The sequence below is a fragment of the Lagopus muta genome, chromosome 6 (assembly GCF_023343835.1).
Source record: "Lagopus muta isolate bLagMut1 chromosome 6, bLagMut1 primary, whole genome shotgun sequence".
Classification (NCBI taxonomy): domain Eukaryota; kingdom Metazoa; phylum Chordata; class Aves; order Galliformes; family Phasianidae; genus Lagopus; species Lagopus muta.
This window is the reverse complement of record NC_064438.1, coordinates 38,131,783-38,153,246: the sequence shown is the minus strand read 5'-3', so window position 1 is coordinate 38,153,246 and position 21,464 is coordinate 38,131,783. Positions and strand designations below refer to the sequence as shown.

General features: G+C 46.7%; 1 protein-coding gene across 4 annotated transcripts in view; it reads right to left on the bottom strand.

Annotated features, from left to right (window-relative positions):
- FLVCR2 (FLVCR heme transporter 2) overlaps positions 1–16,459 on the bottom strand; it is a 32,888-nt gene extending 16,429 nt beyond the window's left edge. For all 4 annotated transcript variants that reach the window (XR_007377988.1, XM_048950221.1, XM_048950222.1 and 1 more), the window contains exons 1-3: positions 15,946–16,459; positions 4,996–5,137; positions 3,650–3,790 (exon numbers count right to left, since the gene is read on the bottom strand). Coding sequence is in view for 3 of the 4 variants with exons in the window: in XM_048950221.1 (XP_048806178.1) it covers positions 3,650–3,790; positions 4,996–5,137; positions 15,946–16,455 (793 nt within the window). In the remaining variant the exon portion in view is untranslated. The remainder of the gene's footprint in view (positions 1–3,649; positions 3,791–4,995; positions 5,138–15,945) is intronic.
- Positions 16,460–21,464: the final 5,005 nt, after the last annotated feature.

Here is a 21,464-nt window from a genome sequence, read left to right as displayed (position 1 = left end):
TTTGCAGTTAGTTTCTCTTCAAGGCTCCAGTGAACTTGGTAGGGGGAGGGACAGGGACACAGATTTCACCACTGCAGCTCACATATTTACAGCTCCATAAAGTGGCATGGGATTTTAAAATTCTGGCTCAGATGCCAGAAATTCTGACAGCCCAGATACATGTCAAGTTCCCACTTCCTGTTTTCCCTCTTTCAGCCTCAGCTAAAAGCAGAAAGATGGCAATACATGGTAGAGAAGTGCAGTCTAGCAGGCAGAGCTTTGACAACACCCTGAAGTCAAACTCCTGCTTCCCTATTCCTGATGCCTTGGGCAATCTCAGACCCAACCCAGCAGCTACACAGCTCAGGAAGCAAAGAAGCCACAAGATTAACAGCTGGAGGGAAGATCTCACTTTGTTCACACACCATCCTTGACAACTTTAAGTAGAGCTAACTTCACAGCTTCATGGGGCAGAACAGACGAATAATCTTAAGCGAATGATCCCATAAGCTGACTGCCTGTGGCAGTGCTTTTGTTCCAAATGCATGTCCCAGGAAGTGACTGGAGAGGCAAATATGCTGAGTGACTTGCTCTTTAGGCACAAATAACCAACCAACCCTTTTCAAGTGTTATCTAGAAAGGCTGGAAACTCCTGCAGCCTTGAAAGCTGGCTCTTTGCAACACCTGACTACGGCAAAGCAAACCCCACAAGAATCTAATCTGAGTTCATCCCATCTCCACCTCTGGAGCACCCAGCTCACTAGGAGACACAAAAAACTGCAATGTCAGGTCGTGGGAGTGTGGCAGATCAGAAGTCCTTTAAGTCTTTTACCCACTGCTGCTTCATCTCAAAGCTGGGCACAAACATAGGCCAGTCATTTATGTATCTAGTACTTCTCACTTAACCAAGAGGACAGCAGCCTGCTGGTGACAGTCAGACTCTGGTAGCTGATGCCATATCAGCATGCCAGCTCCACAGAGGCTCTATGATGCATGGGATTTCCAAGAAAGAGAAGGGCGCCTAATCCTAAACTAGGTGGAAAGAGATGCTGAGTTGGCAACAGCACTAGGCACCAGACAAAATACGAATTAAGACAACAAGTCCAAATTGCATTTGTGAAGGCTGACAAAAATGTAGGCATTTTACATGTCACAATTGCTTGGTGAAACCTCTCTACAAAGGTTATAGTCAGCTGTTTGAATGCCTGTAAAATAAACAAGAGATGTGTCCAATGGTGCCTAACCGCCTTTGCGGATGAGGAAACCAGAACCAATAGCTGGGATAAGCACATCTGAAGGTCCAGCCTCACCCGATTCATTAGTTAGTTACCATGGTTTACTTGTAGTGTTGTATAAGAACATTTTTGAGAGCTCACAATGCCTCCTATATTTTACAAAGGCCAGAAAGGGGAAGTTTATTGCCTAAAGTTCCAAAAGGAGCTCTTACGAATCCTCTGACTAGATCTCAATTCTCCTGTAACTAAGCAGTGTATTACCTACAAGCCTTCCTCTTCACCTTCATCATCATCATCATCCAGAAAAATGATTCCTTATGCAGACCTCATTATCCTGTCTTTTCATCACAGCCCCTTTCCAAATGCTGATTTTTTGGAGCTGTCTCATCATTCCCACTTAACATTCCCTTCCCAAGCTTTCCCACCCTTTTCCTGCCCATTGCCTCTCTGTAGCAATGTGCAGTTCTAGTGCAGAGTTCAATCCAAGAAACTCAAGAGCTTCTTCATGCCCACTCCGTGTCATGACTCAGCTTTACGGAGGCAATGCTAGCAGTCTTTGGGAACAGGCAGCCTGAAGGCTTCCCTGATAAACAGTTCACCTGCACCAGCACTGCTGCAGTGCCACCAATGTTTCCACCACTGCAAGTCTTACCTCCTGAAAACCATAGGAAAGGAGCTGGCAGCTGCTGGTAATATCATTTTATCTTAGAGATCCACAGGCCTGTTCTGACCTGGCATCCCATGAAGGCCCACATTCTTTCTAAAGCCATGGGAGATGAAGCAGCAGGCCACTTCCCGCTCTCTCCTCTGTTGCACACTATGCTAATACAAAAGCTAAGACAGGCTGCAGATATCTGTGTTAGCGAGGAAGGATGACTCAGTTGTGCTCTTGTGGCTGCAGATGTCTTAAATCTTGGCCAACATAACTTCTGACTTGATTAGGAAAAACTGTCCCCATTTTTAAAGCCAGACAAGTTTAAAAAAAAAAAAAAAGTTTCACTGCTTAGTTCCTTCTCTGAGTAACAGTCACATTATCTTCACTGCCAGCAGCCTTACAGTCAAGTTGGATTGATGTGAGGCTGACATAGGGAGGAGCAGAATAAATGCACAGGCTGGCAGGAAGAAAGGTGGGATTACTTTCCACATCATTTGTGACTGCCAGGAAGGAATTATCCCAGGGAGATCAGATACTAAATATGCCCTTCGTACTGAGAGCCTGCCTCTCTCATCTAGGGCTTGTTCACACCTACTAAAACTAATGCTTTCCCCTTTCTTTTTCCTGAAACATACATGCAAACTGAGCAGATGACACAATCCAGCTTTTAGCCAGCTTGCCTCAGTCTGTTTCTTGACAGCTTTTTTCAATCTCCACTTTCATAGAGGACACCAAGCACTAGAGAAAAACAAACAAAACACAACAGCAACGTAAACCAGCAGAGCCTACCAGTGGTCTGAGAAGTGTTTCTAGTGAACTGTCACACTTGGAAGGGAGAGGAGATTTCAACAGCTCCAAAGACCATTAGCAACCTCAGAAAATACAAAGCCATCATGACACTCTTTCCAATTGGACATTCCACCCACAAAGTTCACAGCTGAACACAGAACCACAGAAGTTCACGCACTTGTTATCTTTCCTCCTGAAAACCTTCCACAGCAAGGTAGGAAGAGGGGACAGACCACTCTGCAGACAAGCCCACAACTCTATCATACAGCCAGACACAGGCTGCAGTGGCCTTCCGTGTCACCACTGAAGAGAAAAATACTTCTGAATAGGACATCTCAGCATCAGGAACAGATTCAACCTATCACACTGCCCTCAGAGAAATACAGCAAGACTGCTGAAGAGAAATAGCAAATTCAGTATGTAAGAACAGATGGCAAAAAGAACGTAGTCTCCAATCCTTCCTTCTACTTGCTTTATAGGGATTGCCAAAAAAGCTGGAGCAATCTGAACACCTACATGCTCCACATCACCTCCACTGGGAAGCCTGGCAATCATACACTTTCACTGGAAAAGAACTTGCACTCAGTGCAGTGACTTGCACTCAAACACAGCTCCATGTTTCTTAAGTAAACACTTAGATTAGTTCAAGTTACTAATGAACTAGAAAAGAAAAAAAAAAAAAAAACCAACAAAAAACAGAACTTGATAAGAAAATCCCCTGAACAGAAAGCAGTCACAAGCTGAGAGAGAAGTCATACTGTGAGGTTGTACTGTGCTGTGCATGCTTGTGCTGCTTTTATTCTTCCCCAGCCATTTGCTTGTAACCACTGCTGGACAGACTGTGGTGCTAGAGGGACCCCTGATATGCGGCAGCACAGCTATCCTTCTGTTCCCCTAACCCTGCTCAGCCCAGTTACAGCCCTGGCGCAACACAGAGAGAGGGGGAGAAGCTAAGCATATCTACCAGAACAGAAGAATAGCCAGAACTTACCATAAGTGACCATAAGCAGCACAAAGTTGGCATTGCGAAGCAGGCGGAGGATCGACTGCACATAAGAATATTCCTCTGATGGCTGTGACTGGATCAGGGCCTGAGCTCGGCTCGGAGGGTATGGAGGCTTCTCTTTGAAGACTGAAACCAGACACAAAATAAACCTGTTTGCAACAGGGCAACTAGGGAGCCTAAGCACACGAGGAGGGAACTACTCAAGAGATAGCACAGGGGCTAGTAAAATTAAGTGTATAAAACACATCAGCATCCTTCAGTTTTGATTCTCTGTGACACAAACTTATCCAGAAACAGGAGAAGAGAGTCTCTGCAACAACTCCTATCACTGGGGAAACACCTTGCCTTTAATAAGCAAGTTGTAGAGGCATTTGGCAGAAGGGTTGGCAGGACTAATAGCATGGTCTGCAGGAAGGTGGAGAGACAGCTGCTGAAGTGTTGTATGGACATACAAATGCGAAAGAGAAATGAGAAAAGCCATCTGGCAAAGGCGGCCTGGTGCCCCACAGTGTCCAGTGCTTAGGAAGCCCATGCTAGGTTTTACGTCAAGTCTGGCACCTCTCAGTCTGGACAAACTGACTCTAATTAGCATTAAAGCAGTGCTCAGGAATCCCAGTTGTCAGTTATACACTGCTGTACTAGGAGACACAGCTATTTTGGTACCTTGTCTATTCCCTACCCCAGAATCATTAAAAATCTACACCTGACTCACCTACCAGGCAACATAAACAAGCTGGCAAGAGGAATCTCTTAAAAAATAATAATTTAAATATTTAGCAGGTAAGCTCTGCTCTCCAATGAGCATGCCAATCTGTCATGCAAATGTGTGAACTGGAAGCCAGATCTTTAACAGGGGGGATTGCATCTCTAGTGTCCTGCTACTGCCCTTAGCACTTTTTTTGCTCCACTCCCATCTGGTAACCCTTTTTTTTCTTCCTGAGAACAGCATGTTCTTGCCACATAACCTACCTCCTTCTCCCTATCCTTAAGATGTAATCAGCTCCAAGATATGACCCGAAGCCCAGCATCCTGTTTGTAGGCAAGACTGCGAACACTGAAATATTTCTATGATCAGCACTTAAAGGGCTTATTCATGCCAGGGTTTTATAACATAGACAGTCAAAAGATGAAATGAACAGTTTGGCAGGTTTGCTCACAAACCCCCTCCCAACCTTTCTACAAGGGCCATTCATTTTGGGCTTGAAGCAGGAAGATCTAGTATTACACGACACAGGCAGCGGTGTGCAGGAACACTTCCCCACATGATCTCCACTCACACAGGCTGACCTCAGCTCCACTTGGAGTCCTGCACACGCTTCCCACCTCCTTACCTATGACGACCAGGATGAAGAGGGCTGTTGCCACGCCGGCTGTCATGAAGAACATGATGCTTATGTGGTAAGCCAGCTTCTCCTCATCTTCCACATTGGGAACAAGCACAGGAGGGATCAGAAAGCCAAGCGCAATGCCGAGCTGAGCAGGAGACAGAAGGGATACAGAGGTGACATGGAACCACAACACTGCCACTAGCTCAGAGCTCATGGGAAATGCAATCCTCCCTCACCTGGTAAGAGCTCTACTGGGCCTATTCTAGTGTCACCTCCAAAGTGAAAATCTCCTTTACCACCTAATAACTGACAGCTAAACTAGCTGCCCACAGCAACTAGGCCACGAGAGGGCTCCCCCCAAATTCACAACTATGACAATGTTCAAGGAAAGGTTTTATAATATAATTGAACAGAATTAATACTAAACTCCAACAAAGTGGAGTTCTTGCTCTCCTTGTGCTCCTCCACACATGCTCCTGTCCACACACACATTCCACTCCTTATCTTGCATCTATTCTGGTGCCAGTCCAGTCACTCAGTAATCTAACTTGGCTCATTAAAAATGGTGGAAAATGACACTTCCAAAAAACACCCCAGTTCTTTGTTGGGTCAATGAGTTGAACCTATTTTTCCTCTTGCCTGACACAGAGCAAGGGCTGATGTAATGCCAAATCCTGTCCACTCCTGATAAGTGAGATATCAGTCTGTCTTGGCCATTTCATTATGTTATTTCTGAGTGAGCACCCACCAACCCAAATACCTCTCACACCCTTCCCACTGCACCAAGGGAACCTAGAAAAAACATCAAAGCTGAAAGCAAAGGATACATGCTACCAACACTCCATAAGTGCTCTAGTGTGATGGGGTTTGGCAACTGCCTCAGCTAAATTGCTTGGCCCTGAAGGGCAACAAGAAGAAATCCCTGCAGGTCTGTCATCCACTGTGCCAAGAGTCCCACACGTCCAGCTGAGGAGCTCCTGCAGGGACAGCACAAGCTTCTGTGAGGACATGTGGGCTCTTTGCTGGGTAGCTGTTTCTCCAGGAAAGCAACAAGGAGCTGCAGCAGCATAGGCTTTGCCAGGTTGAGAGGTAGGACTAAATGTCACAGGCCTTCTGTGCCACCCCTCAGAGGACAAAGGCAACAAACAGCTGCTTTTATGCTTGGGAGCATGCATTTCATAAAGGCTGAAGTAGAAGCGCACTTATCACATTTCTGAGTGCTCTAAAGAGGAGGCCTAACAAAGCCACTTTTTGTTCCTTCTCCTGTATCTCACTTTGCAGTTGGATTTGGTTCCCAACAAGTGTATTTACCTGCTCCTCTGCCCCTCTCAGACATCAGAAAAAAAGAGTCACAAATCAGCTCAGCTCTTGCTTGCTTTCAGAGACGTTCTGCACATTCAGCCCTGTCCACAGCAAAAGCAATCTTCTTTTTAGCAACACCCTCATTTATTTTTTCCTGGTTTGAGCCTACATTTACAAGCAGTAACAGGGCACACACAAGAGCTTCAAACAGATGGAAGGACTGAGAAGGCACCCAAGAAAGAGATGGCAGGTGGCCATGCATCCATTCTCACCTCTGCTTCAAACATAAAATTCCAATCTCTTTTGCAGGCTGGACCCTTTGCTGGGCATTGGAAAACCACTCACAGTGCTGGTACAGCGCTAACCGAACTGAGACAGACTAGAAATGTTAAAAAAAAATCCTCCCCACACTGGTTACTCGTGCTTTATCAACAGCCTTTCAAAGAGCCACTGCCCTCATTCTCATGCTGAAAGGTGATAGGAGTATGCAAAACATGAAGATAAAGGATGTATTCAAATTAAGCCCATTGCATGTACCATTTCATTATGGAAACATCAGATAGATATGAACCCATTAGCAAAATCATGACCAGCTGCCCCACGATTATGCAGCAGAACAGCAGCACTGCCCAATGGAAGGATTCAGTGCTCAGTATTTTCACAGTCCCTGCAAAGGGTGTATTAGTGTCAGCCTTATTCTACAAGCAAAGAAAGCAAGGACAAAGAAACACAAGCACTCTATTGCCCACTAACTGCATACAATCATGGAAGAATACAAAGCAGAACAACCCAGGAGCTCTGTGTCCCACACAAGCTGAAACACCTTCTGGCTTGCCTTCTTGCAAGAACTCCTCACACCTTCTGTATGCTTTGGCAGACATACCTCCACACCAAAACACAATGAGGGACTTCATTTAGAAGACCCACTCACTGGCCAGGATAAAGATTGCAGAACAATACACTCCAGGTGCTACATCTGCTGGTTGTAAAGAAAGTCAGTGTGTGGTGTAGCAAGCTCTTCACAAGCCCTTCTACTCCACCCAGCTGGTGGATCTTTGAAGCAAGGAAACTACTCATGGCTCAGAGCTGTCTGCTAGATTCAGAAACCGTACTTTACTTACAGACAAGTAAATTTCAACTGCATATGGACAAACTCCTCCTGTGTCAAATAGTGCCCTCTCTGGGACACCATGATAGCATAGGTCTGGATCAGCAACAGACACCTGCACTGAGTTCGCTCCCAGGACATCACAGGACCTTGCGGAAAGAGTCATCAAGAGGCTATGGATGTGCCATGCCACACCAGGCCACTTTTGGGAACAAGAGCACTCAGAGGTTCAGTAAGCACAATGAAGGACAGTGAAGATGGACACCAAACCAAAAAGGCATTTACAGGGCAGAAGCCTGCTCACCTCTGCAACACATTTATTTTGACCAAAGTATGGTCCTGCCACTCCAGCATGCCTGCTGAGCCAGGACACAGCCACACCAGGCTCCAGTACTGCTTCTCAGCACTCCTAGAAGTTCAGGCTTCAAGGACGAGACTCAACACTGTTCCTTTCCATCTAAAGCTGGGATCTCCTAGCTCTTATGCACCAGGTTCCACATTGGCCCCTCCACCCTTTGAAAGAGGTCTATAAACTGCTTCCCGGAACATGCTCCTTTGCCCCATCACCCTTTCACTCCTGGAAGAATAGGGCTGGATTCCTGTGCTTGCTGCTCTTGGGCTTGCTCTCTGCAATCACATGCCGTCACATGAGCTGCTGAACCGCAGCAGAACACACACAGAAAATAGGAAGGCTTCTCTGGGACAACAGTCCAGATTCACTCTTTTGTCTAGCCTTTCCTATCTGAAAAGGGTGCTGAGAATCCATTTTGCAAATTGTCCAGAAATCCTTTTCTGAGAGTCCTATGGCCATTGACACTCCCACAGGTCTGAGAGAGAGCTGTGTCAGTCACCGCTGCTGTCTTCTCAGAAGACTTGAACACAAAAGAATGCTCATCCTCCCTCCTACCCTTAAAAAAAAAAGTAACACTTTCTCCATCGGGAGTTTATTAAACCTGAGAAAAATTGGTGGTAGATGGAAAAAAATCCCAGCATAACAACAGGAAACACATTCTATATTTCAGGGCTACTGACATTACTAATCCTATGATGATGAAGCCCCTTTGACATACTGAGGGATACTCACAGACCCTGGATATAAACATCACCTTTTGCAATAGAGGCAAGCTCCCCACAACATGCAAAGTATTACACAGCATGCACTTCAGCTTTCAGCAGGGATTTAGCTTTCAGCACATTGCTCAATCTGCAACATGAGAGCATCCCCACATCTGAAATGCACAATCATGTCCTGGCCTCCAAGAATTTCCCTGCAGAAACCAGGCTGCTGGCACTTGAGAAGCCTTTGGGATCATTCTTGAACAGAACACCCAGAGAGTCAACAACAGCAGAGCATGCTGTTCAGATCATTTATTCTCTAAAAGTTGATAAAGTTGATAAAGTAGAAAGAATGTATTTCCTACCTGAATTTTGTCAAGGTGCAGTGCAACAGCGACATCAGATTCAAGATCCAACCGTACACAAGAACAGATGATAAAGCAGACAGCAAGTAGCTGGTAAGGTGGTATAAATATCTCACAGTGAACAACAGGATTTTTAATTTAAGTTTAGCTGTCTGTATACTAACAGTCTGCTGAAGGATGATCATCAGTGCAGTATCGGCACAAAAAGTATAAATGAATGATTGATGGAGGAGTGGGTATCTACCTTAAAGAAACCTAAGGCTTAGCAAGAGTATAAAAGCCCTATGAAATTGCAGAGCAACCAGAAACATAGGCACAGGAGACCACCACACCAAGGTCAATTAAAGTGTTAAGATAGAAGGAGAAAGCAAAGCAAAACAAAAAACAAAACAAAAAACCACAACAGTGAGAAATTTTGGCAGTGGTCCTTACAGGCTAAGGGTTACAACAGGGTTGATGCAAAGGACTTTATTTTCAGAGCCCATAAATACCTTTTTCTAGGGAGAACCCGTAAGACACAACACAACTCCTGATTTAGGGCAGCACACCCCACAACCAATATTAGTGAATAGTTCTGCAGTGCACTCAAACTCAGCTTCCTTACAGCAGCAGGAATAAAACAAACAAATCACAATAGCAAAAAATCCCTTCAAACCACTATGGCAATATTTAACTCACATGAGGGATCTGCCTAAAAGGAAAGACCATTAAAGGGAAACAGAAGGGAAAAATCCAAAGAAACGTATTGCTTGCATTAAGACTGCACAAACACACTGCATTTGGGCACTCAGAGTAGCTGTATGAAATATCATCCAAAATTTTAGAAAAGGGGATAAAAGCAATCATAGTTAAAAAGCAAAGAAGGGGAAAAAAAATACAATAAATCAGCACACCCCTCAAAAGCTGGATTTCATTTCTCTGAGCATGAAAAAGAGGAGACATCAAGCTGGACCAAACTAAAGCAAAACCATAATTAGGCCAAAAAAAGACTGAGGAGCAGCCTGACAACTATGTCAAAGCTCTTCAAACACAGCACAACCAGGAAGCCTGCCAGAAAGGCTGCAAGGCCAAAAGATGATCACCATGGAAGGAGAATAAATGAGACAGAGAACTAAATGAACGCTTGCATCAGCATTCACTATGTGGTTTTTATGGGGAGTTTCCATCTTGAAGGAATCTCTTCATACGGCAAATAAAGTTTTATCATGGAAGATTTTAATCAGTTTATTGCAATTAATATGTTCTACGATGTGTCAGGACCAGAAGGGATTCATTCAAGAGTTTGAAAGAACAGAACAACAGAAAACCCACGCTTCTTGCACACAGTGTGCCAAACTGTTAACTAGTCTGTTACTAAATACACTGATCAGGAATGTGGGAAGGCAAACATGATGTAAATTTTTAAAAGGCCCTGTGTGGGCAGGAGTCCCAGGGAACTCCAGAGACAGCAGGCTGTCAGTTTGGCCAAAGTAGCAGAATTGTAACAACCAAAAAAAAAATGAAGTCTGCATGCATATAAAACCCAATACAACAGATACCATGACAGATACTATGGCAAAATACTATGACTTCAACTCAATCAGCAAGTTTCTAAATGGAGACTTCGGAGTTGGGAGGGCTGCCTACCCTAGCCAGGTGCTCCCGTGTTCTCATGCACCTTTCTCAGAGAATGAGGAAACAGGAATCTAAATGCAGGCTGTAGGTCTCTCTTGGAAAGATACTTATTAAATCCTATCAAATTCAATGTTCTAAAGCATGAATTACCCACACAAAGGACTTACCTCCTAACAGCCCCACACCAAACTACCCACACAAGAGTCCTCTGGGAGTCACACAGTCCCATTCAAACCCCAGGCCACCCCCAGCCATCCCACTGCAAATTCCTAATGGAGCCTCCAGAAAGCAGCAGAGCAGGAAAGAACTGCATAACTGCTGGGAAAGACAGGGCTGGTATGGAGCCATTCACCTACAATGAACAGCACTACCTCTCATCTTCAGTGGCCATAACAACCAAAGAACCTGGCAATGAGGAATTCTCTAGAAAACCAGGAGGTCCATTATGCTTTGAAAGAAACAAGTGGCATTTTAATTATTTTAACGAGTCAGCCCTGCAGCTCCCAGCAACTTACTTGTTTTCTAACAGATGCCTTTTAAGCACGGAGAGCATCACATTTTCAAGATGTTCCACTCCAGACACAACAGCGTAAGTGCTTTTTAGATTTATTGATTCTACTACAAGTGGCTTCAGACAACAAGACCTTAAAACAAATGCAATGAGATTCTCCACCTGAATGATTAGAATTGATCCAACAACATCACCATGACGGAAACATCCTTTGTGAAAAGTCTCCAGACAACCCTGTGCACTGCAGCTGCTGTTCTGGAAACCTCCATATCGCAGCCAGCCACCACAACCTACCATGTAAACAGTGTTCTCCAAAAAGCTTGCAGACAAAACACACAAGTCAAGTGCAGCAACATCTGTCCCCTTCAGAAGGGCTCTCCTTTTCATGCAGTGCTCTAACACATATGAGATTGAGGGACTTTGAACCTCTATGCTCAGTACACACCGAGCCCATTCCAGTGCCTCTCAGACAGTTCTGTCAAGGCAATGAAATGCATCAGACCTGAACCACTCACCCTGGGAATGCCATGGAAGAGGGCACACATGCATTCCAAAGCCCTGTGCACCACGGCTCCTTTCACCACTCATCTGTGCTTCACAGCTCCACACTGAAGCATTTCCTCCTTTTTCAACTGCAGGTGCCTCCAACTGAAGATACACAGCTGAAGAGCTGTGGAAAGCAGAAGCTGCTAGTTCCTATGCAGTATATTTTTATTTGCATTACTAACCAGATATGCTTCTTCCATAGCACTGACAGCAATACTAAAATCCCTAAAGGTCCATTAAAATCCAAAGAGCCGGGAAGTCAATGTACTTAAATGCAGCACAGTTTAGTTACCTTTTTTCCAGTGTTTTAAGAAGCAGAAAGGACACACAGTGAGAGGAAAAACTGTAATCCATGCCTCATGAAGAGATAAGATAAGGTTGAACCTTTTTATTTATTTATTTATTTTTTAAAATATACACTTCCACTGATATGAGATAATGTATTTCTTCAGTCTGCACTTGCACAACCAAAGCTCTTCTGAAAGCAAACTCCCTTCCTCACCATACTTCTTCTGTGTCACCATCTCAGACTGTTTAACATGATGCAATGCCAGATCATGAGAACTGCTTCTTCTGGGCAAGTCACTCATGCTTCTCAGCCCTGAATGCACCTTCGCCCAGTTTATTGGGGAAAAAAATGCAATGCAGCAAAACAGCAGCAGATAAGAAACAGTAAAGCAGAAGAGGGGTTTCAGCTCCAACAGCTACCTCAGCAGCTGCTGGAATTCTCCATCAGAATATAATACATGGGTCAAGGACATTACAGTCACATAACAGAGACAGTCTCTGAGGATCCTGCGAGGCAAGTGCTAAGGGTGCCATAGGGCAGCCCCTCCCAGCAGAAACACTGCTGTCACTCATTTCACTCCCAACCTCCTCAGAGCAAAACCCAAAAGCCAGCTGCTTCTGTGAAGAAAAAGAGAGAGCTGCTTTTGGTGCCTGGCTGGGAAGGGAGCACCAGGTTAAATGAGTAGGAAAAGTTCATTTCAGATTCCAGTGCTCATTTATAGAAGCTTAAGCATTCCTGGGAAAGCCACGTCGCTACTTGGTCAGCACACCCTCCCACACAGAGCCACGGCCAGGATCTCAGAGAGCCGGCCACACAGCACTCCTTGTCATCTGAGTGCCCTCACGCACCCTGTCATCTCTGCTGGAAGAGAAAGAAGCCAAGACCAAAAAATGCCACCTCTAACTGCTGCTGCTACCAGCTCTTCTTAGCTCCTTGGTAAAATCTTCTTTACGCTAATGCCTAAAATCCCAGAAAATGCAACTAGATCACCACCTGTTTCTAACAAGAATCACATCTAGATCTGAAGAGATGGGAAGCTCCCCAGCAGGCAGGGAAGAACCAAAGAGATCTAGAAGTCTGCTTGAAGAAAGAAATCCCACCAGATGTGCTCCATTCTCACAAGGCTTCCTGGAATTTGTGATGCTGCCTTACCTGAAGGGCAAACAGTACAAAAGAGGATTAGCAGTGAGGCAAACGGGCGCACACACTCAGCACACAGGGCAATGCAGACCCAAAAAAAAGGAATGGCTATTCAGATGTTGCAGACCTGATTATTCACAGAAGCCCACCGCAGCCCAACCCCTGAAGATTCTTCCTCCCATTTCAAAACAAGAGGAAAGGACCTGCCAAGAAAGAGCACCTCCTTGAATTTCATTCATGCCTTATCATGCATTTTGCACAAATTAAAAGGCCTCACCTCATCACTGCTAGACAAGAGATAAGAGAATGCTAGTCTCTTATCTGCTGTTGTTGGCTGCAGCGCATTTCTTCCCCACTAAACATGGCAAAGGTGCATTCAGGGCTGAGAAGCTGTGAATGACTTGCCCAAAGATGCATTACACATGTAGCATCTGCAAATTCTGCCTCAGGATGTTTTCTTTACAGAAGTCCTAAATCACTTAAGTCACAGAGGCATCTGTACAAGGTCAGACCCCACCAGAAGACGCTGCTGCATCATTTTTCCCACAGGCAGAGATGAACGTGAAACAGAAGGTTTCTTTATTCCCAGCTCATCACCAGCTTTTATCAACTCCTGCTAGAAAAATGAAGAGTCAAAATTACAGCAAAAAAATCATCCAACCCTTACCCCAAATCCAACAGCTGCTTGCTGCCATTAGACAGAATGGCAAGAAAAAAAAAAAGTATCAGCAGCGGTAGCAGAGCAATAGAAAAATTTTTATGAGCTGCTGATGCCCATTACTCATCAGGGAGATAGGGCAATGAGTTTGAAACGCTCCTCCAGCGAACAGGCCCAAGCAAGCACAGCACAAGCACAGTAGTCCAATGCATGCCATGCGAATTGACACAGAGAGCTGAGGAATTCCAGTATCTGCCCAGCTGGCTCCAGCTGATACACCTCAAAAAGCCACAGGAATTCAACTCATTGCTTAAACATCCCCACTGTGGTGGGGATTAGTGCCATCATGCCACAGTACCATGCCTCATCCCCAAAAGACAACAAAGCAAGTATTTGAAGGGAAGGGTCAAGGCCTGCTGCCTGCTCCAGCAAGCATGCCCTGCAAAAACTAGCGTCTCAAAAGAGCATAGGGAATCATCTGCCATACTGCAATTACAAACCCACCATATTATGCCCTTCACTGGCACTCCCTAAAACACACTCCAATAACAGATTAAGGAAAAAGAAAGCCTCTATTTCTTCCCCCATCCAACATCACCACCTAACAAAATAGCCACTTTTCATTCATTGGATCTTTGCTTTGAGGGAATGAAATGAATAGGTGCTCCCTATGGAGTATGCCTTGCCTTTAGCCATTGCCCTTTCTTGTTCCTCTCATTCTCTAAATGGAAAGCCTGGGTTTACAAGCAAGAGCTAATTACTGGCCTGCGGTCTCACTGATGTCAGGTCAACCCCCAAAGGAAGACCAAAGCGTCCAGCCAAAGTTTGCCTTTCACAACCACCAGACTAATGTGCTGCTTTTAGGACAATGTGGACTCCACATACACATATAGCACATGCTGAATGCCACATTGTTTGGATTTCTTGTGCAAACTGTTGAGTAATTCCACCTGAATAAAAGTCTGACAGCAAAATGTTCAGTTACTTATTTACTCCTAAATCAGAAACATTTATGCCAATTTAGGTGCCTTCAACTCTGAAGATTCATTTAAAACACAAAAAAGGAGCCCACAAGACTGATGAGCGTGAACAGAAAAGCTTAGATCCACTCAGAGAAAGTGTGCTTTCTCTTTCCTAAAGCTGCAAGTCAGTCTGCCTAATGCTGCTGCACAAACTTGAGTTTGTCACCCCCCAGCATTAGCTCTTCACCACAGCGTTATCTCAGTCTGTGTAGAAACCCAGGAGTTTGTGGAAAGGAGACCTCAGATCTCACTGATAATTTTGCACACAGTAGGAACAACCATGCTTTAGAAACCGCCTGAACAGAGAAAGCAATTCCAATCGGAGCAGTGCCCACCCACAGCTTGAACCAGTCAGCTGAAGGCAGTCACGCACAGAGGAGTACTGCGTTTTGAAGATAGGGGAACAGGTCCAGCCACGCAGCGAATGTCAGACTGTTCTTCCTCTTCCTTGTGTCAACATGACAGAGCTGGAGCCACTTCCCTCGTGCCACACTACATCAGCATCAGCCCACCTGCCTCATGCAGCAGGAATCAGTGGGCGTTCCAGTGCAAGGGTCAGCATGTCATTTCACTAATCCTTTCAAAACTGTGAAAAAATTACCGCATCTGAGCGTCAGCTGACACTGAGAAAAACATGGAACAGCTTGAGCCAGTGTGGGTCACTGGCCTGCCTGACCCATCCTCAGAGAGTGGAGCTGGGGGACCTTACCTCCTCCTGACCTGGAGGAAAGTTTGCTTCTCCTCAAAGCAACCGTTTGTGGAAATCCTGTGCCTTACTTTTTAGAATCAGACAGTTTGTTACAGACCTTTTCCTCAGGGCCCAGCCATAAGCACAGATCGCCTCCTTCATCCCATCCAGTAACCAGGAGGAGAGGGACACTGCTGCACAAAATCCTAACACAGCCACAGTTTATGGAATCACAGAAAGGCTTGGATTGGAGGGACCTCAAAGCCCATCCAGTCCCAAGCTGCCTTATGTGCAGGGCTGCCCCCCATCAGCTCAGGCTGCCCAGGGCCCCGTCCAACCTGGCCTTCAGCACCTCCGGGGATGGAGCACCACAGCTTCTCTGGGCAGCCCATGCCAGGGCCTATCGCCTTCGGAGTAAAAAATTGCAGCCCAACATCCAAGCTAATCTCCCATTTTAAAGCCATTACTCTTCGTCCAGTCACCATCTGTCAGTGTGAAAAGTCGGACCCCCTCCCATAGGGGTGGCTCTTACCTGGCTCCTCTCTCCTTGAGGAAGGACACGCGGGCCCTACATATCCCCTCCCCTTAGCACCCCAGGTCCCCGCGGCCAGGCACGTGACCCGCCGTCCCCTCCAGATGGCAGCCACCAGTTACCTGGTTCCCGAAGACGGCAATGGAGCAGGCTGTGGACACCTCGCGGGAGCTGAACCAGACGGAGGCGATGCGCGAGGGCATGCCCAAGATAAAGACCTGCGCCAGGGAGCAGACGACCTGCCCCAGCACGGTGACAGCGAAGAGCTGCGGCCGCAAGCTGCCCAGCTTCACCCAGGCGCCCAACGCGTTGAGGGCCGAGCCCAGCAGGGCGATGAGGCGCAGCCCCTTCTTGTCCAGCAGCCAGGCCACGGGGAAGAGCAGCGGGATGTAGGTGAGCATGTAGCTCATGGACAGCCAGTCGATAGCAAAGGTGCTCACGCCATAGAAGCGCACGAAGACGTTGTTGATGCTGCCGTACTGTATCCACTGGAAGGCGTTGCACAGGGAGTAGCTGCTGAAGAGCAGCACCACGACCCAGCGCCGCCGGGACAACCGCACCTCGGCGGCAACCTCCGCCCCGCACCCGTCCCCACGAGGCTTCGCCGCCCCGCCGCCCTCCTGCCGCCCCATGCCAGCCCCGCTCCCCGCCGTGCCGCCAGCACCCTCGGTCCAGCGGCCGAGCACCTGGCCGGGAAACCCCGCCCTACCGCCCCCGCTGCGCTGACTGGCTGCCGCCTCCCCTCGGCCCGGCCCGGCGCGGCCCGGCCCTCCCCTCCACCGCCCAGCGCGCCGCCCCTCAGCAGGGCGGCCCTGGCGAGGGGAAGCGGCGCGGAGGCCGAGGGCGCCGGCTGGTAGCGGTGCGTTGGCGGCGGTCGTGCGGGACGCCTTGCCCGGCCGTGCGCCAGCGGCAGGCAGCCCCAACGGGACAGCGTGCGTGAGCGCTCCGCGTTGCCGTCTGTGCTGGCAGATCCCGTCCGAAAGTTGAGGTGCCCGTGCGAGGCGAAGACCTCGAGGGGCCGGACGGCCCTGCGCGACAGCGCAGACGCTCGTTTGGGGGCAAATCCCGCATAAAGCAGACTGACCCCGGCGCAGGAAGAAGGTCGTGGGGTGTGCCTTAGGGCCTGGTGCCAGAGAGACCTCGGTGGGCACAGATAAGCAGGAATTGTGAAGGGACAGAACCACAGAATCGTAGAATTGCTCGGCTTGGAAAAGACCTTAAAGATCACAGTGTCCAATCACAACCTAACCATACTACCCGAACTCTAACACAGCCCTCCGCCAAATCATGTCCCTGAGCACCACATCCAAAAGGTTTTTAAACACATGCACAGATGGTGACTGAACCACTCCCTTGGGAGCCTATTCCAGTGCTTAACCACCCCTTCTGTAAGTAAGTGTTACCTGATATCCAACCTAAACCTCCCCTGGCCCAACTTGAGGCAGTTTCTCCTCGTCCTGCTACCTGTCACCAGTGAGAAGAGACCAGCCCTGCTCTCACTATAATCACCTTTCAGATATGTGAAGAGAGCAATAATGTCTCCCCTCAGCCTCCTCTTTCCCAAACTAGCCAGTCCCAGTTCCTTTGGTTGCTCCTTGTGGAGCACTTGGGGGATGAAGCACTTTTATTTGTCTCTTGGGGTGGCTTTCTGCATGTTTTCATGATGTGGCACACTATGAAATGAAAACATGCAGTGAGGTCAGAATTGAAACGTGCCAACTGGAATGAAGCAAAACAGCCCAAAGTGGTGTTTGTTTTCATCCTCACCAGGCACTCGGTGAGTCAGCCCGTGTTTTCCAGTTACTTCAGCAGCTTGTCACTCGGGCAGATTGCTGCCCACAGATCACTTACGATCTATAGTTCATTGAGTTAATACTGTGTTATCTGAATCATATGAACGTTACTCAGCATAAGCTTTACAAGTGTGGACTTGGTCACGTGCTAATGTTCAACTCCCCAGCATTAAACAAGCAGCTCCAATTTCACTTGAAAAAATGTGAGTGATGTCCTTCGGACATTGTATTCCTGAAACAAAGGTTTAGGTCACGGGTGAGAAGGTGATGTTTCTTTGCCTTGTATTTACTTTGTGGATCACTAATCCTTTTAGACCCATTTATTGTTAGGTTAAACTTCCAAAGTCACACCAGGATCTGACCTAAGACAGAAGAAAGGACAGATAAATTTGTTCTAATAAATGTGTATAACTTAAATTTGTCAGGAGTGCAATGAGTGATGGTGGTGCACAGAGCACAGAATTGAAATGGAAGAGGAAGAGGAAGAGGACTGCTGTGGCTCCTTAGTCTGAGAACTCTTAGGATACAACAGTAAAATAGTATAGAAAATTAACCTTTATGTTCATCCAATCTCTACAAGATTCCCAATAATACTGCAAAGGAATCAAAGTTACCCAGATGTCATGGCTCATGTCAGTTAAAGAATTATGGGGGGGAATAAAAAAAGATCAAGAACAGAAATAAATGGGCAATTTTTAGCACGACATACTGGGTTTGCTCAGAGGAGTGTCATTTGTTAATAATCCTGAAAGCAGAGGGAGGAGCAGGATTTGCAGATGGTGAGACATTATTTTTGTGTTGCTCAAGACTAATTTAAATGTCCCCTACATTTTTTATTTAGGTCACACAACTTTAGGACTGTAGCTTTAGCTGCCGTAACTGTGCTCATGATTCATGTGTAAACAGGGATAAATCCAGAATATTGGAGTGATGTCCCGTATGAAAATCTGCTGCAGACAAAGAGCTCTTGGCAGCAGAAAGGAGGAAATCAGTGACTATCTGGGGTTGAACATTGTTTTCAGGCTTGGGTCACAGAAATGAGAGGGAAAAAGTGGAAAGAGTGTAATGAGAAAAATGAGCAGAGACACCGTCATACATTAGGAATACACTGAGGACAGGCATATTCCTTCACATGGCTAAAGAAGAAAAAGGGCACAAGCAGAAAAATCTGTAGATATATGAAGGGAATAAGAAATAACTTTGGTCCTCTTCCTCCTGCCAACCCTATTCCAAAGCACAGTCAGAAACATTCTGTCATCTCCAGTTCCCTTCTAGTCCCACTTCCAGCTCCAGATTTTCTCCCTGAACTGCTCAGTTTCACCAATCCATCACCAACAGAACATTCGGAGACGAGCTTGCCAACCAGGGAGCCTCTTACTCACAGCAAAGCACTGTCTTTGTCCCATCAGAAGAGCCAAACAGCAAATTAAGAATGACGGAAACACAGACAGTAATGAAAATAACAGCTGAAAGCAGAAAAATGAAGGCAGCAGTCAGACTCTGGTTACTGGGGTCTGTCAAGTCAGGCAGCCCTGAATCCCCCACAAATGATTTCGTTCATATTTCTCATCGGTACAGGCTCACATTTCCCAGAACTCCTCTGCTCTGTTGTCAGGGCTGCTTGGTTTTGTTTCTGGTTCTGTGAACTCTTCAATCACCCCTTTATATCATTAGCCAATTTCTGGACAAAAATAAAACTCCTGTGCTTTGCATTTCTTCCCCTCTTCACTTCTGCATCTGTTTCTACTCAGATAAACCTCCTTTTCTTCTTGAAGCAGCACAGCAGCTGCCTTTGGATTTCCCTAATCACAGCATCTTTATATAAAAACTTCTTAGCCATGAAAAATTATTTATATTTCAGGACAACCCCTTGGAGAGGATTTGAAAGGGAAATGGATTTAGAGGGAAATCTCCTACGCAGGGAAGTTGACACAAGTATTAAGAGAGGTTGCAATATTCTGTAGCCAAAAATATCTGTGAAGGTTGGAAGACACTAAGCCAAAGGCACTCAGGTCCAAATTTAAGGTAACAATGCAGGCCATTGGATAGAGCCTGGCATCTCTAGGTTCTCTTCTGACCTCAAAGAAAGATCTTCTGACATGCTTAGAATATACTCTGCCTTGCTGACTAGTGAGCATGTGAAGCTTGCATTCTGTAAGGACCAAAGAAAATGCTTTGGAACAAACTAGTTTTCTCAATAAATGTAACTCTAGGGATGATGGTGGCAGTGATAATCCGTCTGAAGAGTAATTCCTTGATGCTTTTTCCCTTCTGCATTGAATCAGAGGCCCAGAGAGGAGGTGGACGAAAGGTGAAGGCTGGCGAGGGGAAAAGTGAGTGCTTAGGGACAAAATCATAGAATGGCTTAGGTTGGAAGGGACCTTAAAATTATCTAGTTCCAACCCCCAAGATCCACTGGATCTCCCAGCTGGGATTTCCTGCAGAGACTTCACAAGAAGCTCAGGCTCATTTTAAATAGGAAGCACATTCATGTAGGATGTCTATTGCTCTCAAACTCCCAGCAATGATTTTTGCCTCTTAAATCTTATCACTGCACTTAAAAGATCTTACTAGCACAGTTCTCAGGAGGCTTTATTGCACTCTGACTGATGGGATTACAGTCTAGAAATGATACCAGAAGATTTCCCAGCCTATCTCACATCGCCTTTCACAGAGGGGAAGATTACAAGATTGCTGTTGTTACAGGTAAGTTAAGCTTCTCAGAAGAAAGGAAAGCTGGGTGGCACATCAGTTTGGGCTGATGGCTGTGGCTAAGGAATACCTTTGAAGTCATTTCAGCCTGGAAATGGCAGACAGAGCATGGATTCACCAACACCTTGCAGCAAATCCCTTCCAGAGCAGCACACCGAGGGATGACGTTTTGCGCTGGGTTCCACGCCCAGTGCTTTAGCGGTAATCTTCAGCAAGCAGCCACTTGTATCAGCAGAGCAAGCGGCAACTCTCACACGCGCCACGGTGTCCCAGCGCTGCGGCACAGGACAGCTGGCAGCGCGGGGTGCTCAGCGGCATGCCGAGGTGGCCGTGCGGGACAAAGGCAGCCTTGTTCCCCGATGGAGCAGGGCAGGCTGCGAGCCCTCTGCTGGCACCTGCAGCTGCCTGCATCCCGGCAGCCTCCTGAAAGCAGGGCTCGGGGCGCAGTTCAGAAACGCCATTAATTATTTTGATTCCCTAAACCCTTATGAATCTTTCCTGTTACATTTCGTATGTATAGATCTGGGGACACGGCGATGGATAGCTACATTTATAAAACTGCAGCATGCAGGCCCTGCAGCATTCAAAACTGCAAAGTTTTCCTCTACGTAAAGCGCAACAGCTTGGCTGCGCAATCTAGTACCTCATTCAGGGAGGAGTGCAGACCTCAGAATGACCAAGCTGTTCAGGGAATAACTTAAAGCCTCGAAAAGCTCTGGTTCCTCGATATGCTGACTGCTGCTTAGCTCACACCTTGGGACACAGTGTGTCATGGTACCTCTGCACAGCCTTCTGCAACAGCTGTCAGCTTTCTCCGCCCGCTCTCTGATCTGGATGGATGAGAACCGGCTCTAATCCAAGAGCTGTGGTTAGCGTGCTGCACTGCTTCAGCTTCTAAGCCCATCTCTCAACCTCTGTTTGCAAAAGGCTGCGGGGACAGACGTGGCTGTGAGGACAGCCGGGCAGAACCTCTGTGGCTCTGTCACTGGAGTCACTGCCTGTCTCCTCTGCTGTGCACCAGGCATGCACATGAAGCCTGAGCTTCACTTCATCCTGTGCGGAATAAAAGAAAAAAGAGACAGAATCACAGAATCACAGAATTGTAGGGGTTGGAAGGGACCTCCAGAGATCATCGA